The sequence below is a fragment of the Caretta caretta genome, chromosome 7 (assembly GCF_965140235.1).
Source record: "Caretta caretta isolate rCarCar2 chromosome 7, rCarCar1.hap1, whole genome shotgun sequence".
In the NCBI taxonomy this organism is placed as follows: Eukaryota; Metazoa; Chordata; order Testudines; family Cheloniidae; genus Caretta; species Caretta caretta.
The window spans coordinates 9,580,954-9,597,252 of record NC_134212.1 but is presented as its reverse complement, the minus strand read 5'-3'; the positions used below and the strand labels follow the sequence as shown (position 1 = coordinate 9,597,252).

Sequence of the window (16,299 nt, the reverse complement as noted above, 5' to 3'; positions counted from 1 at the left end):
TAAATCAAAATCAGTTTTTATAGAGACAAAAAAGTCTCACAAATGATCAATTAATTGTTGAAACAGAAGGACTTTACAGAATGCAATTATCTTTAACCTACAGTTATGCATGGATTTTTTTAAATTAAAAATTCTATTAAACAGTTGTGTACTATTTAGTATTTTTCCATTTTTTTTCTTCCAGTCTTTAAAACACACCTTCACAAGCTGCTGAACATAATGCTTTTCCATCTTAATGAAAACCTCTCTCATGACCTGAGCGCATTCAGTAAATAATTATTAAGCTCTGGCGGTGGCTTTTGCAGGAGTCTTGGCTTAATAAAATGCCGTAAGTTGATTTGCTTGAATGCCTATTCACTTGGGGACACATTGTTTAGAAAACTTTATCACCATATCTCTAAGCAGGGTAAATGTAAAGAGGCAATATCTAGAAGTTGCAAAGGTCACAGAAATAAAGGATTTCACAGTTTGTCTGTTAAAAGCTCAGAGGATAATTATAAGTTCAAAATACATAAAAGAGACTTTCAAATATATTGGTTAAAAATAATCACTATAAAATAGTTTAATATGGATATATGTAATATACCTCAATTTAACCAGGAGATGTCAGTAAAAAAAGAAAAAAAAGCTTCAAGATAAAACCAAGAATTTCAGCAAAGGAAAATTTGCCCTACACGTATCCCTGTGTTGATGCATTAAGAAATGAGCGTGAGTATAATAAATAAGAAACAGAACTAATCATGTCATCCCAACCCACACAGTACATTTATATCCTATATCAAACCCTGCGTTAGCCCAACCACCATGTTTTGCTTAATTTCAAAAGTCATTAAAAACAAATTAAAGCATTTCTAGGTTCCCCCTACCGAAAGTTGCTATCTCTGTCTTAGCCAGTCAGACACAGCTGTTGTAGCTTCAAGCGAGGTGACGAGGACAAGTTAACAAGCACAGTATTTTTAACTCTCAGAACAAAGCCTCCATCACAAAATCAGACAATTTGTTCAGAGTGCTGTTTCTGAAATAAAGTCTCACTTACAGATAGAAGCTTTCAAAGGAGCATGGCATGAACATCTGAACTCTAAGAGCTTCCATCTCCCCCCCCCCCAGCCCCCCACCTCTGTAAGGTGTTCTGCAAGCCCTTGGAGAAGAGTGAAAGTCAAACTAAGTCCTGGCAGTGGATATGTCACTAGGGGTGGTTCCAGATAAGACCCTGGCAACTCCAATCCAAGCAGAGTTCTGTGCCATGCCAGAATGGTGCCCTAGCGTCTGTCTGCATCAACAGACCTGTTTAATCCAGCACCTACCTGGGGCGCGCGGGGGAGGGGGGGGGGAGTGCTGCTTGTCACAGTAAAATGAAAAGCCTCATTTAAAAGTGAATGGGAAGAAATTCAGAATCACGGTTCCACAATTTATGATATACTTATATCTTACCAACAAGATATTAAGCTACTTCACAAAGTACTTGATCAGAGAATCCCAGAACAGTAGATACACATGCTGTGCCATGATTTGAAGAAATAAAGAATGGTCTGTAGCTTTAGGGTCCAATCCTGCAAAGACCTACATACAAATAACTACACTGCTAGTAGGCCCACTGACTTAATGAAACTTTAGCTGGATACTGAGGGGGGGGGGGGGGGGGAGAGAGAAATGCTACCGAAAGCAGCTGTCCCATTCACAAATTAATGGCCTGGTCACACAAGCACTAATGCTCACTTACTCTGCAGTCCGAGAGCACTGGCTAGCAAAGGATCCCCTAGCAACCAGGACTTTCACAGAAACTGAACAACTCAGAAGACCAGAGGGGCCTGGAGAAGCAGAAGGGTCCAGGAGGGACTGCAACAGTAAGTGACCTCTATTTCTGTTGGCTTCTGGGAGATGAACTCCTTCTTGCTTCCACCATAGGACAAACTCTGCTATCAGGTAGAACAACTTTTGGAAACATTGTGTGTGAAAGCTTGGAGTTTACTGCTCCTTAGGCAAATGCAGCCTCTGTGTGGGAAGACAGGGCCTTTAAATATGTATTTTCTTTAAAGAGTAAACCATTTTCACCTTCCAAGTTTAAGGAAAGGAAACCAGGTCCTCCTGGTCATAAGGACATAGCTGTAACAGGTTTCAGAGTGGTAGCCGTGTTAGTCTATATCAGCAAAAACAAGGTGCCACAAGGACTCATAACTGTAACAAACACTATAGTCAAAGCTATAGTGATGTCATTGGTTGACTCCATTAGAACTGTTATAGAACCTATTTTCAGCTGTGTTTGAAAGACACTGAGGCAGAATCCCCAAACAGAAGACGGAAAAACGGTTAGGTAAGGTTGACTTCCAGCTTTCCAGCAATTGCAAGGTGTCAAAAAATAATCTAAAGATGTAGCCGACTTTAGTTAATACAGTATTATCCAATAAACTTTCAAAGCCTTGCACCATGAGAACAAACTTATGCTTCTCTTTCACAGGTATCTGCTATGAGCTGGCTTTAAAGATTTGCCTTTCACTTGAAAGTCTTATTAGTCACCTTGTTAAAGACTTTTCCAAGCAATTCAGACACTACTTACCTATTATCAGTACTTACTGATAAAAAACATGTTTGCAAAAAACAGAGTACCCGCTACAATAAAAGCCAAAAGGTGGTAAAATGGAGTAGACAGGAGATAACACCACCCTGATAATCTCTACAGTTTAGGAGTTTTGTAATGTAAAATTTACCTTCTTTATCTAGGTAAACAAATAGGAAGATAATACTGTCGCCAATGGGTAGACAAAAAGTTTGTTAATTTCACTACACTACAGCTTTACAACTGGTTGGCCCTAAAATCTGACCTCATGTCATTTAGTTAAAAGAATAATGAGTTATGTTGATTATCACTTGACTCTTGGGACCTGTAAACTCACTCCTGTGAGCAGCCCCACTGAACGAAAACAGGAATAACTCAAGTTGAATGTTCTCAGTTTCTGCACTTATTTCTCATTTATCGGATCCTCTCCAAGGGGGAAAAAAAAAGTTTACAGTGGTGTAGTAATTCAGGAACTAAATTCCTCTGTTCATCCTGGATTCTTTGTTTACTGACTTAACTTGTTACAATTGTGTTTGATAATAATTTCTAAAAAATTCAAAGGTTCCCTAAATCTCATCTCTTTACACACACGACATCCTGGTTCAGTTGTATTGAATAAACAGGACTTTTAAAAGTGAGAAACGGAAATACTCACGTAAGACTTGATTAAAGAATCACAAACAACCACAATAATGAAAAATCACAATGCAAATTCTGTGCTCTGGTACTCTTAGATCTACTTTCCCATCAACGTGTGCACCCTATTAACAGTAATGCATGTTACATACATGGAGAAAACAAGCCCCCACAATAATTTCTGTTGCAGAGACAATTCTAAGATCAAAGTGATCCTTATTATATAACATACAAAGTCAGCATTGCCAACTTTAAGATAAATACCAAATATCATGGCTAAAGTCCCACTTCCTGGAGGCAAGCGATTATGCAAACAGGTCACCAAGAGAAAAAAAAAAGGGGGGAGGGGGTGAGGGAAGAATAAGTTTCTAGCCCTCTTAGTTGCCAAGAAAAGCTTAACAAGATTTAAAACTAAATCAGAAAGCAAACAAAAGTAACCTCAAGTGATTTTTTAAAATATTTTTAAGCTGCTCATGATTTTGGGGGCCTAACTCATTGCTTTTGAAGGCTTGGGGCTGCCAATTCAGCTAATTCTGAAGCCCTATATCTGACGCCTTCCATTCCTATGCCCATTGCAAAAAGTCGGGGAGAGGGGAATGTGCAACAAATGTGGTTTGCCCCTATGCTGTTGTGGGCATACTTCAGTGCCCAGTGGAGATTACAGGAGCTGCACACTACTCTAATTTATCTTGGACTGCCCATAGTCTGCTTGCACCTGTGGGCAGCCATGAAATGCTAGCTGGCCACACACCCCTCGTTCCCCTTTTACAACAGGTCAAGGTCATAAGGGGACCATGAGTGTGTTGAGTATGTTGCTCAGCCAGCTCTATGTCAGCTGGGGAGTGCTCCTTCTCGGAGGATATTCCTTGGGGAGATCTGCTTCCTTTAGCCATTACTTTATGTCACCAGAAAAGGACAAAGAGACCACAGGGCAACACACAATCAGGCCAAGGTCTCTGGAGTGTCTACTCATCTCCAGGTATCAGTCAAAAGGGACATTATCAACTTAAATGTAACTTGAGTTTGCAACTTTTTCCTCTTTAAACTTATTGTTCCTACAGGTTAGATTGCTATAAACTGGAGGAGACTGAAGGAAAACCTTCATGATGCTTTTCGCTTGCTTTAAGTATTGCAGCAATTCCTTTAATCAGCTTTACTGTTTCTCCTACAGTCAATTTGTATCCCATTTGTGTGAGTCTTTCACACAGCAACAAGGAAGAGAAAACACACTTTTTAAAAAGAATACAGAAACGTGATTGTAAAACCCCAAAAGTTATCTAAGGGATCTTGGGGGCAGGAATAGGGCCGGGAATATATTTTTAGTGACATTTTAATGCCTATTATTTATTTAGGCCATACCATGAACTTACATAGTGCTTTACACAGAAAAAGAGCAATGAAAGGAAGACAACTGTTAATCAATAAAGCTAAGGTGTTTGAAGTTGGAAATTCTGATTCTTTTTATACCGAGGCAATAAGGAAGTGAAAAAGGAGGAAACTGCCCTAGAGCAATTGGCGGACAGCAAGCAAAAACAAGTAGATTTTGAGAATTAGCTTTAACCATTGAAATCAGTGGAGAGGCTCCCATATACTTCAGTGGAAGTTTGACTGGATCCCCTGTGTTAGCAGAAGACTGTGCATTTAGAGAAATACATGTAAAGTATACAAGTAGCCATGTTGCCTAACACCATCCTAATACATAAATCATATCCCTCAATGCCAGAAGGGACCATTATGATTAACTACCCTGATGATGAAATGACTTCCTGCATAAATATAACTCAAAACAACCTCACCCAATAATTTCTGCATCAAGTAGTTTCTGTTTGAACTATGGCATATCTTTTAGAAAACCATCCTGTCTTGATTTAAAGGCTACAAATAATGCAGAACCCACCACAACCCTAGCTAATATTTAATTATCCTCATTTAAAACTCTGCTCTATTTCTCGTCTGAATTTGTCTATTCAGAGTGCACATAAGGGGAAAAAAAAGATACTAACTCTGCAGATCACTACATCCAATATAAAAAAAAAAAATGGGCCAGTGGATGTTGTGAAGGCCAAGACTACCAGAACCATAGGGTTCAAAAAAGAACGAGGTAAGTTCATGGAGGACAGGTGAACCAATGGCTATTAGACAGGTTGGGCAAAGATGATGTCCCTATCCTCTACTTGCCAGAAGCTGGGAATGGGTAACAGGGGATGGATCACTTGATGATTCCCTGTTCTGTTCATTCCCTCTGGGGCACCTGGCACTGTCCACTGTCGGAAGACAGAAGACTGGGCTACATGAACCTTTGGTCTGACCCAGTGTGGCCGTTCTTGTGTTCTAAGTTAAAAATTATATTTTAAGCCAGATGTGGCTCAATTAATTAAATGAAATATCACATTTTAAATAAATATATGAAAGCATGGTTTCTGCATTATGCTTCTGATAAACACCAAGAAGATAAATGTTTATGAATGGATATCCTTGAGTCAATAAAATAAACACTCACTCATCGATATACCAGAAATAAGGTTGTATGTAAATAATTTCCCAGTTTCATTCTGGGACTCCTGCAGAACAAAACAAATGGATCAGTTTCAGAGAGTGTGTGAAATGAGAGTTTACATATTAGAACACATGATCTTTAGAACACAGTGAAGAGCAAAAACTGATCATTACCAAAAATACATTTAAAAAAATATTCCTGTTTCAGCTCAAAACCAGGCTTGCTTTCAAGCAAAAAAATACCAAGTTTAACAGTTTTGTCATAGCATTGATTCAGTTTCATAGAGTTTTAGCAAAATGTAGAGACCTCAGATTTCAGTCTTTTCTTAATATCTTGCTCAGGCCTACATAGAGTGAGGCAGATATGGAGCAGGAACACTCTCCTTAACCTTCTTCAAAGTGTATGCACTTTTTTAAAAAGCAGCCAAATTGACAAAATGTATTTACAAGCCTATTGCTAGACAGTTTTAATCCTCTTTGGTTGCTGACAGTATCACCCTTCAATGGCTATTTCTATTCAGAGTTAGGGGTATATTTGCTGAGGAAAGGTTGCCAACTCCTGAATCATGTAAACAGGAACGAGAGCCAGAAAATGTTTCACTGGACTCTGAAGTTCACATCTGCCTTCGTTACTGTGACAAAAGGCAAAGGCAGGGATTTAGTTTATAACCTATAAATCCTGCAAGGACTTCATCACAAAACCTTGGTGAGAGAGTTCAGGATTAACTGGGTTAAAACATTTAGATCTTATTTATTTAGCACTCAGGACCGTGTCACATTACCTGCAAGAGCATTCACTCAACTGCAGGGGCTCTCAAACTGGGGTTTGGAACACTTCAATTTCTGTGCCTACACAGACACCAATTTTACCATGAGAACATCAGAAAGGCTCCATGGCTTCTCCATCAACTCCTCTCCTTCTGAAAGGAAAGAAGGACGTCGTCTGTGCCCATCACTGTGGTACCCAAGACCCTGATCTCATCTTCACTCATCCCTATATTTTCCCAAAGAGGAGCAGGAAGGGATAGAATTGGGATCCCCTCATCTTCTCTCAGTGAACATAAATATGGGACTAACATTGCAAATGGTCACTGACAGTTTGTAGCCCTATGTCTATCCCTTTTTCAAGACTATGATAGATTTTGTACAAACTATGCCTTGAGATCATCTGAAAACTCACAATTTGCTGATCATTATTGTCCTGGTTAAATGTGTGTGGCAACATTGTATGTAAAGTTATAAAATTCTAATGTATGACATTACTGAGACATGTTCCAAGTTTAGAAAAGCAGCCAGTCACAAACCAGAGACAAAAGGCAAATTGATGCCACAGCCAGGTGTCAATGAAACCTTGGACCATCACCTCGTTGACTGGCCACTCTTTGGCAGGAAAAAGGGTATGAGCGAGAAATTTACATCTTGGCAAAGTCCCCACAGACTGACTGTCTCCTGAACCTCAGTTGGACACGACTCTCAAAGAGGAGGAAAAAGTATAAAGAATGGGGAACAGACGCCCTAAGTTATTCCTCCTATTCTCTCTACCCACAGCAGCCACAATATCTGATGAGCAAAGAAACAGCTCTGGACTTCCAGTCTGGAAGGAGTTCAGCCAGTAAGACTGCTGAAGCACGCTGTGAGAGACTTTTGCTTTGAATTCACTTAGCTTGTTAAGTTAGGTATTAGTTGCATTTTACCTTTTTGTTTCTTTGTAACCAATTCTGACTTTTATGCCTCATTACTTGGAATCACTTTAAAAAAATCTTTCTGTAATTAAACTTGTTTTATCTTAACAGTGTGCTTGGACTGAAGTGTTTGGGAAACTGCATTTGAGATAACAGGATTTGTGCATATCATTTTCTATTAATGAAATGACAGGCTTTGTATGAGCTTGTGTGGTCCAGGAGAAGGCTGGACAGTACAGTATGTATATTTCTTGGAGAAAGTCTGGGACTGGAAATTTGCTGGTGCTGCTCTGAGGTGCAATTCAAGAATGGCTGGCCATAGCACGTACACAGTATAGCTAGCAATAATTTACATGCTGGAGGTTGTCTGTGAGCAGACCAGGAGTGGTTGCTCTCACAGCGAAGCAGCATAAAAAGTACACCAGGTTGGAGAATTGAGAGGACAGCTGTTCAACAGCACAGATTGCACCCTAGAGAATGTCTGTCACCAAATACCACAAGTTGCTCTTTGGCACTGAGCTTCTGAGAAGTCATGTTTTTATAACAGTATCCTGTATTACATGACTGGGATGGAATACTGTGGGTGGGACCAAGAATTTAAACCTAATTAGATTCCATTTCCTTGAATTGTCTACAAAAATGCAGAAGGCCTTAACAGGTCATCATAGCGGTGGTTCCTTTTGGCCTTACAATTTATGAATTTTTATTCAAGAAAAAAGAAACATGAATTGGCACAAGAATTCACGTATGCCTGAAGCACAACAGCCTTTCCACGCCTAATACATGGGAGAAATTGTTCATCTTTATAGAGAAGCTGCTGCTAGAACACTGCCACAGTCATCATCAGCTGGTGTTATTGACTATGGAACTACTCAAGCAGGTGCTTCTCATGGATGCACCTGGCTGCTCAAGAGTTTACAGTGACAGATTGCCGTCTCTCTCTTCATGCTGGTATATGTACCATCCACGACTTACCCCCCCTTGGTATACCCCCTCCTGAATACAAAGCATCCCCTAGAATAGCAAAACACACCATGACATTGACAAGTAAAATGGAGGAATCCCATTCCACCACATTTTACTCTAGTGTAGATCTCACACACACACCCCCTCCAGAAAAGGGGCCTATATGTCTACTTTTTTTTTTTTTTGCACTTAACTCTGCCTACTGTTAAGGCTTTCGCAAAAAGAAAAGGAGGAGGACTTGTGGCACCTTAGAGACTAACAAATTTATTTGAGCATAAGCTTTTGTGAGCTACACAGCTGCTACTCTGAAACCTGTTAAGACTTTGCTACTCTTCATTCTGCCTTCTATTTGTTCCCATAGTTAGTATCTTTGGTACCCTGGTGCCAACCCTCATAACAGAACTTGCCTGTTTTATTAACGAAGCAATTATGAACTATTTACAGGTGGAACTGATGTAAAATGAACATGAAACGTGCTATGGTATACAATTCATGCTTACTGAGCAAGCACCAAAAGCCAAAGCCACTCTTAATATATGCTTGTCCTCATACTTGCTGATGCTTCATATTAGATGCCCAGCGTTAATCTTGTTTGACAAACAGAGGCAGCCCTGCTGGTTTTGAATTTTTCTGTACTTTGCTAAAAGAACTAAAAACAAAGTCTAACTGCATACTCTCATACACTAGATGGAGCCTTGTCTCTTATTTCACCTCGCCTGTCAAACTTCATTTAGCTATTCTCAGATTCCTTTGCACAAGGAATTAGAGTTCAAGGGTAAAAGAGGTGAGGGGCATTGGTGTAGTGGTTAAAAAAGAGTGGGTAAACTCTTAACCTAAACTCTGTATTCCCCAAATGAGAAGTGGGTAAACACAGTCAAGATTCCTTCCCCACTCTGAACTCTAGAGTATAGATGTGGGGACCTGCATGAAAGACCCCCCCCAAGCTTGTTCTTACCAGCTTAGGTTAAACACTACCACCACCGAAGTGCTACACAAAGAACAGGGGAAGTGCCCACTTGGAAACGTCTCCCCCCCCCCCCAAACATCACCCCAAGCACTACACCCCCTTTCCTGGAGGAGGCTTGATAAAAATCCTCACCAATTTGCATAGGTGAACACAGACCCAAACCCTTGGATCTTAAGAACAATGAAAAAGCAATCAGGTTCTTAAAAGAGAATTTTAATTAAAGAAAAAGTAAAAGAATCTCCTCTGTAAAATCAGGATGGTAAATACCTTACAGGGTAATCCGATTCAAAACAGAGAATTCCTCTAGGCAAAACCTTAAGTTACAAAAAGACACAAAAACAGGAATATACATTCCATTCAGCACAACTTATTTTATCAGTCATTTAAACAAAACAGAATCTACTGTATATCTAACTAGATTGCTCACTAACTCTTTACAGGAGTTCTGACCTGCATTCCTGTTCTGGTCCCGGCAAAAGCATCGCACAGACAGAGAGACCCTTTGTTTCTCTCCCCTCCAGCTTTGAAAGTATCTTGTCTCCTCATTGGTCATTTTGGTCAGGTGCCAGCGAGGTTATCTTAGCTTCTTAACCCTTTACAGGTGAAAGAGTTTTTCCTCTGGCCAGGAGGAATTTAAAAGTGTTTACCCTTCCCTTTATATTTATGACAGCAGTGTACCCATCTTTGCCCTCAACTACATTGCTGGTGAGGGGTAAAATCCTGGCCCAAATGAAGACAGTCGGTTGGGTAAATGCCAATTGACATGGATATGGCCATGATTTCAACTGGGGTGGGTCTTTTTTAAAAACAAGCTAACAAAAAAAACCACACACACATTCCAATTAAAAAGAAAAATTTACTCCAAAAATTACTTTTAATGAAACACTGCTCTGTAGGCTTCATAGCATCAAACATCAGATCCCATTTAAAGTTATTGAATGCTCTAGGCTCTGCTCTAGGCTCTCCAGACCACACTGAAGCCTACTCATCTAGCCTTTACCGCATGTACAATCCATCATGGTTTGAATACATGTTGGAGAACTCTATAGTTAGCTTGTGTTTTATTAATCTGTGTTTGAATTTCTCTCCTATTCCTTTAATTACATTAGAAACCTGAATTTTTACTTTTTGTTCTAATCTTTCATCCAATAAGGAGTTAAATTGCTTAGTAATTTCCTGGGTCTCATTTTTCAATAGTGCTAATACTTTTGGTTTCCTTCAAACACTGCTACCTCTGCTCTTGTCTGGTAAATTAAAAAGAATTATCATTAATGGATTGATGATGCCTCAGTTTGTCACTTGAGATTCTTCTGACTCTGCTGATTTACATACCTAGAGCAAAATAGTTTATGGCCAAAAGCTGTGGTTTAAGTCAGTGGGAATTTTGCTTAAGTGAAGAATGAAGAATTTGACCGAGATGGCTAAAACAATATCTCATCAATCTTCCCTTAGTAATGTTTGGAGGGAAAAAAATGTGTTATGTTCAAACCAAACAGTTCACTCTATGCAAACTAGAGTCTCATAATTTTAATGGGATGGTGACAGAACAAAGCCAACCTAACTTCTGGCAAGTTGGCACTCTCCCACTAGGATTTTTCAGTATGCAACAGGATACTCTGCCTGTGAGTGTGTGTGGAGATAAGGCAAAATAAGCACAGCAGAGAAGACTGCCTAAAGGAGCGACCTGATTCGTTTCGCAAATTAAACATTTAAAGAAGAGTTTGAGAGCTGGCAACACTTTAAAACATTGACTCATGAAATCTGGATGATGCCTCGAGAAGTTACTGTACTGAGGCTGGTTATTCACCGAGGGTTAATTTCTCTGTTAATGAGATCTTTCTAGCAACCTACTCAAAAATTTAAAGGGTACATTCACGCTGCAGCTTGGGATAGGATATGCAGCTTCTGTAGACACACCTGTGCAAGCTGCAATCTAGCTTGCTTGCTAAAAATAGAGGGGAGCACATTGCAGGGCACGTCAGTGCAAGCTGCACAATCCCATATGACACCTGCGGATACATTCTCGCTTATGCAGCCTGAGCTGAAGCTTGCATCGCAGCAACCTCACTTTGTATTTTTAGACAGCGAGCATGGATGCATCTACACAAGCCTAATTCATAGACCAGCTGCAATGCAGATGTACACTAAGACAGACAGCTTACCACCTTTTGAGGGCTGAAAGTCATCTGAAGTCACCAACTGATACCACAGGCAAAATGCTACCCCCAATTTGCACATGAAAATTCAGTGTGTAAACAAATCAAAGCCCATTCCAATTTAATGATGTACTCTGTCCATATTCTCTCATTCAGGTATAGAAAAAGTTATCTGAAATTTTAAAGGATTTCCATTGACTTGAATGAGCTTTGGATTAGGCCCTCAGAAAACCCAACATTTTAACATAGCAAGTCTGTAGTGGCAGAATCCTTTGAAACTAGAATATATTAACTATCAATACAGTGAAACTCCACCCCTGTCGGAAAGTGAGCATAACTGAGAAACACTTGAATAGCCTTTTGCTCTAAGCTCCTGCACAACAAATGTGGATTTACTTGTAGAAATATGAATATGGAAAGATTCTAAGAAAACATATTTATAAAGGATTTGGTACACTGCATTGTCTGGAAAATAAATGTCAACATCTACTGTATTGCAATTTCTTGGAATTCTTTCTGTGCCAACGTTCTTATTGCCCCGTGTACTTCTGTATATTAGTCCAGCTGAGTGAACCAAAGTTCAAAAGCATTGAACTGAAACAGCAAAGAAGAAAATACCTCCAATGTGACCCCTTGTTCTTTCCCATTTTATAAATAACTTGAGTGCCTAGATTTCTGTAAATCCATTAGTTATTGCTTCATAAATAATTACTGGGTTTGGGCTGATTCTGCCTTTTCTTTGACATACTGTGTTAAGAGTACACCTAAGATTTCTGCAGTTTATATTGGGAATGATACGCAGAACTGAGTATGTGGGTTAGGCAGAGGGAGGGGGGAAATCTAGAAGAGAACAGTCACCATATTCATTGGCAACAGAATTTCAGAGAGAACATTTCTTGTTGACAGTTATTTGGGGTAAGATTTTCAAGAGCGCTCAGCTCTCATTTAGGCGCACACACAAAAAACTAGCCAGTGCATATGGGGGCAATGCATACATGCTCCTTTATCTTCCTGTGTTTTCCATGCCTAAAGTTGTCCACAGTTCCATTGTTGTATCTGGTTCAGTTCATATCAACCACTCAGATTAAGATTTTTAGATTTCACCTCCTCCCCACTATCATTATCAGTGGTCTTTCTGGAGTGTTAAAAATCTGCCTAGGTCAAGAGACTCCATGTCCCTTTAATGTTATGCAGCTGCAAAGTCAGACTGTGAGTAATAAAATCAGAAGACCAGAAAAATTGAATCTGGAACAAAACCACACAAGAGCGCTGACACTATTTTCCATACAAAGAACTAAAATATGGGCTCTATTTGGCATTTTTAAGAGTATACTTAATGGGAGTTTCATATGATTAAAGTGATTTATGGTTGACATTGGACATGCCAGAATATGAATGGACAGAAAAATAGAGTTAGAAAAATATTTCAAGTTAAGAGGCTAATGTTCACACACACATTTTAAAATATTGACTTACTAAATGTTTCCTTCCTTTTATTTTCTTTCCACAAGCTCTCATGTTACTCAGTTTTATCGGAAAGCAAATGTCAGTCATCTTGGTGAACATTTGCAGAAGCCAAATTTTAAGTTCTATCGCAAATATTCACAGTAGAAATGCTTCCATCGTGTTCCAATCAGGGAACAGAAGCAATACCGTATGACTTATCTGAACAATCCAACCAACCCGCATAACTGGGGATCCCTCACCGACAACCCTCCAGGGATATCTGCAGTCCAAGTTTAAAAAAATAAAGGGGGGGGGGAGGGCTGGCGGTACGCAAATAATCTCAACACATGCATTCTGAAGCTGTGATCTATTCCTGATTACTCCTGAGGCACGAGAGGTTCAATTGGTCAGATAATCTTATTCACACTGAGCAACTTAATTTTACTGGAAAATTGATACTGAAGGAAAATTTCAATTGTGTTAGGTCAGCTCAAAAGGAACATAAGCAAGCATCACATTTTCTCACCGACGCATGCGTACGTCCCAACATCAGAAAACACAGTTAAGCATGGTAAAGGTAAATATATATTGATGACCTCTTAGTAAGTGTACGTCATATGATGAGTCCATGTACAACGTTTATCACTCACTTTTAACCATACCAATATTTAACCATACCAATAACAATATTTGATGGAGTGTCTGTTAGTCTTTAGGGTGTTCTGTCAGTGCATGTATTAGTTCAAAATCAAACATCTGGAAGTGTTAAACATTACACAGTTGCAAAATACTGAATGAATCAAATCACAAAGATTATCCATTTCACCAAGCATCCCAAGTTCCATTAAGTGACTTGAAGTCTTCTCACTGCAAGGAGAGTCTATGGAACAGCATTAGACAATGAGACAATTATGTTTTTTTGATGGACCTTTAAACTTCTTATATTGTCTGTAATCTCTCCTAGGAATAACCAAAAAAAAGTTTGTGGAAGAAACAGCATCATCTACATTATTTTCTTGGTCTGTTCAATGCCCGAATATCTCCATATACAATAATATTTCTGGCAGTAAGACACTGGATTTAATGCTCTAAAAATGCTCCACCGTAGCGCACATCAACACTACCTTTCTGTCACTGTCATTTGTAACCTTGGGTTAGTTTCTATGCATCTTTCTCTCCATGCCTCCAGACAGTCTCCAAGTCTTACTTCTTCCTTGGAAGATACAGAAAGAAGCTAACCCTTTTCATTATGTCATCACCAAACCCCTTGTCAAAATAGCCTTGCCTTCCACCTCAATTACTGCTGCTTTATGTATTTTGTCCTCTGTTCCTCCATCAAGCCAGAGTGTCCAATATGAACATGTGGACACTGATGTTCCAGGCAGGGATTATCTCTGCTGTTACCAACAACTGTATATATGAACATAGGAAAATAAGGTCGAGATTTTCTAGAGTCCCCAGAGACTTTAGTGCAGTGGTCCCCAAACTGTGGGGTGTGCCCCCGTAGGGGGGCATGGAGGAAATCCAGGGGGGGTGCTACAGGGGCCAAGTCAGCCCGCATTGGCGGGTGGGGAGGGACCACCACCCAGCACCTCCCTGCCCCCAGATCTGCTCCAGTCCTGCTCCCAGCTACATCCCAGTCTCCCAGCTGCATTCCCAGGCTCAGCCGCGGCTCCATTTCTGGACCCAGATCCTCCCTCAGCTGTAGCCCCAACCTCAGCCCCCTTATCCCATGTCTTCCCACCCTCCCCGGAGCTGCAGCCCCTCTCCTGGCCCCTGCTCTGGGGTGGGGTGGGGGGGATGTGGACAGGGATAAGGGGCGGGGTGACCCTCAAAAGCTTAGTGCCTTTGTTTTTGTTGTCCATCTTGACATCTTAAAAAGGGTCCTTGATTTTCAGAAAGTGCTGAGCGCCTTCTTTTCCTGGCCATCCCAAAGAGTCTCAGGCTTTTAAAGCATCCCACACTGGACACCCAGTACTGGAGAAAAGAAATCAAAAACCTAGTCACTGTAAAATCTTGGCAATTTTCCATTTCTTCAGGTCCATGTGAAAATGTATGTTTATTATACATGCAACAGATTTTGGTTGGGCTGGAGGAAAGCTCCTTTCTCTAGGAGTTGCCATGAGGTAGCGGAGCCACTTCAAAAGTCTACCTCCAAAAAGAGTCTGGCTACCAATCAACCAACCACCTTTTGCCCATTTGTATCTATGGCGCTGGAAGACTCTCTCTGGTATTTTTACTGGTCATCATACTGCATGATCTCATGGCAATCTAGAGACATGTACATTTGGTATCTTTTTTATAGGCTTAGAGGCTCCAAGACTGGGTTCTCACTGTGGTGGACACCATGCACACATTGGAGCAGGAACTTTTTCTTGACATAACAGCTGACTGTCTGTATAGACTAGACATAAGTATGTGGGAAAGGGAGAATTATCTCCACTTTACAGATAGTGAACCAAGGCAGATTTAGGAGACATTTGCAGAATCACAAAGAGCAGTAGATGCCCAACTCCCACTGACTGTCACAGGAGAGTTGGGCACCTACCTATTATCTGTGCTTTTGAAAGTGTCCTCCAAGTGACTTGTCTCAGGTCAGATGAAATGTGTGGTAGAGACAAGAATTTAACCCAACTCCCAAGTGCCCGCCCTGGGCCTTAACTACAAGGTCATCCTTCCTCTGTAGCCATGAAGCAAACCCACATTTCTTTCGTTATCACAGGTGGAGTTAACAAGGTATGCAAAAGACACAGCAGAACTTTGGAACAGTGGGTGAAGCCACCAACACCTGTTAACAGGGTGGGTCAGCAGAAGAGTCCTTCCAGCAGGTCACACCACTACAACAATTGACAAGATCAGCATCCTTCTATCCCAAGCAGTTACAGACACTGAGCTCTTGTCTCCTTTCACCTTTAAGCTCCTCCAAAGCACATTTTGACACACTGGTAGAGCGGAAAGGGGAAGCCTTCATTGCCTGTGCAATACTCAATCCGCAAACAGAGATTTAGTCTCCAGCACTTTTAGGTGAGGGCTTAAAAGTTATTGAATGAACAAGCATCTAGAGTGTAAAACCGGAACATGCATTTTCCCCCCCTCAAACTGTACTGTAAAATCCTGCCTATTGGAGTTTGAGCTTTGTAAAGACATTTTGATTATTCTATTAAATCATTTTCACATGAAAAAATAACATTCACCTTTTAAAAAGGTTTTTAAATGAGAATACTACACTTAGAGCAATAATGATATCAAGTAGTATGGATTGTAAGCTTTTAAAACAGAAAATAAAGTAAACCAATTGCTTACAGGAACTATATTCTAGTTCCTTATTTTGCATACCGAATGTTTAATCAAAACCATACACGTGTGGATGGTTAAAAACACAAAACTGAAAAGGAT

The 16,299-nt window shown here is 40.2% G+C and overlaps 1 protein-coding gene across 12 annotated transcripts in view; it reads right to left on the bottom strand.

Annotated features, from left to right (window-relative positions):
- MITF (melanocyte inducing transcription factor) overlaps nucleotides 1-16,299 on the bottom strand; it is a 245,109-nt gene that overhangs the window by 80,652 nt on the left and 148,158 nt on the right. For 2 of the 12 annotated variants that reach the window (XM_048859190.2, XM_048859191.2), the window contains exon 1: nucleotides 1,037-1,110. The exons of 9 other annotated variants lie outside the window; for them this stretch is intronic. In XM_048859190.2, coding sequence (XP_048715147.1) covers nucleotides 1,037-1,092 — 56 coding nt within the window. In that variant the 5' untranslated portion in view covers nucleotides 1,093-1,110. Of the gene's footprint in view, nucleotides 1-866; nucleotides 957-1,036; nucleotides 1,111-16,299 lie in introns of those variants that run through there. One more of the 12 variants, XM_048859198.2, reaches the window with a different exon arrangement.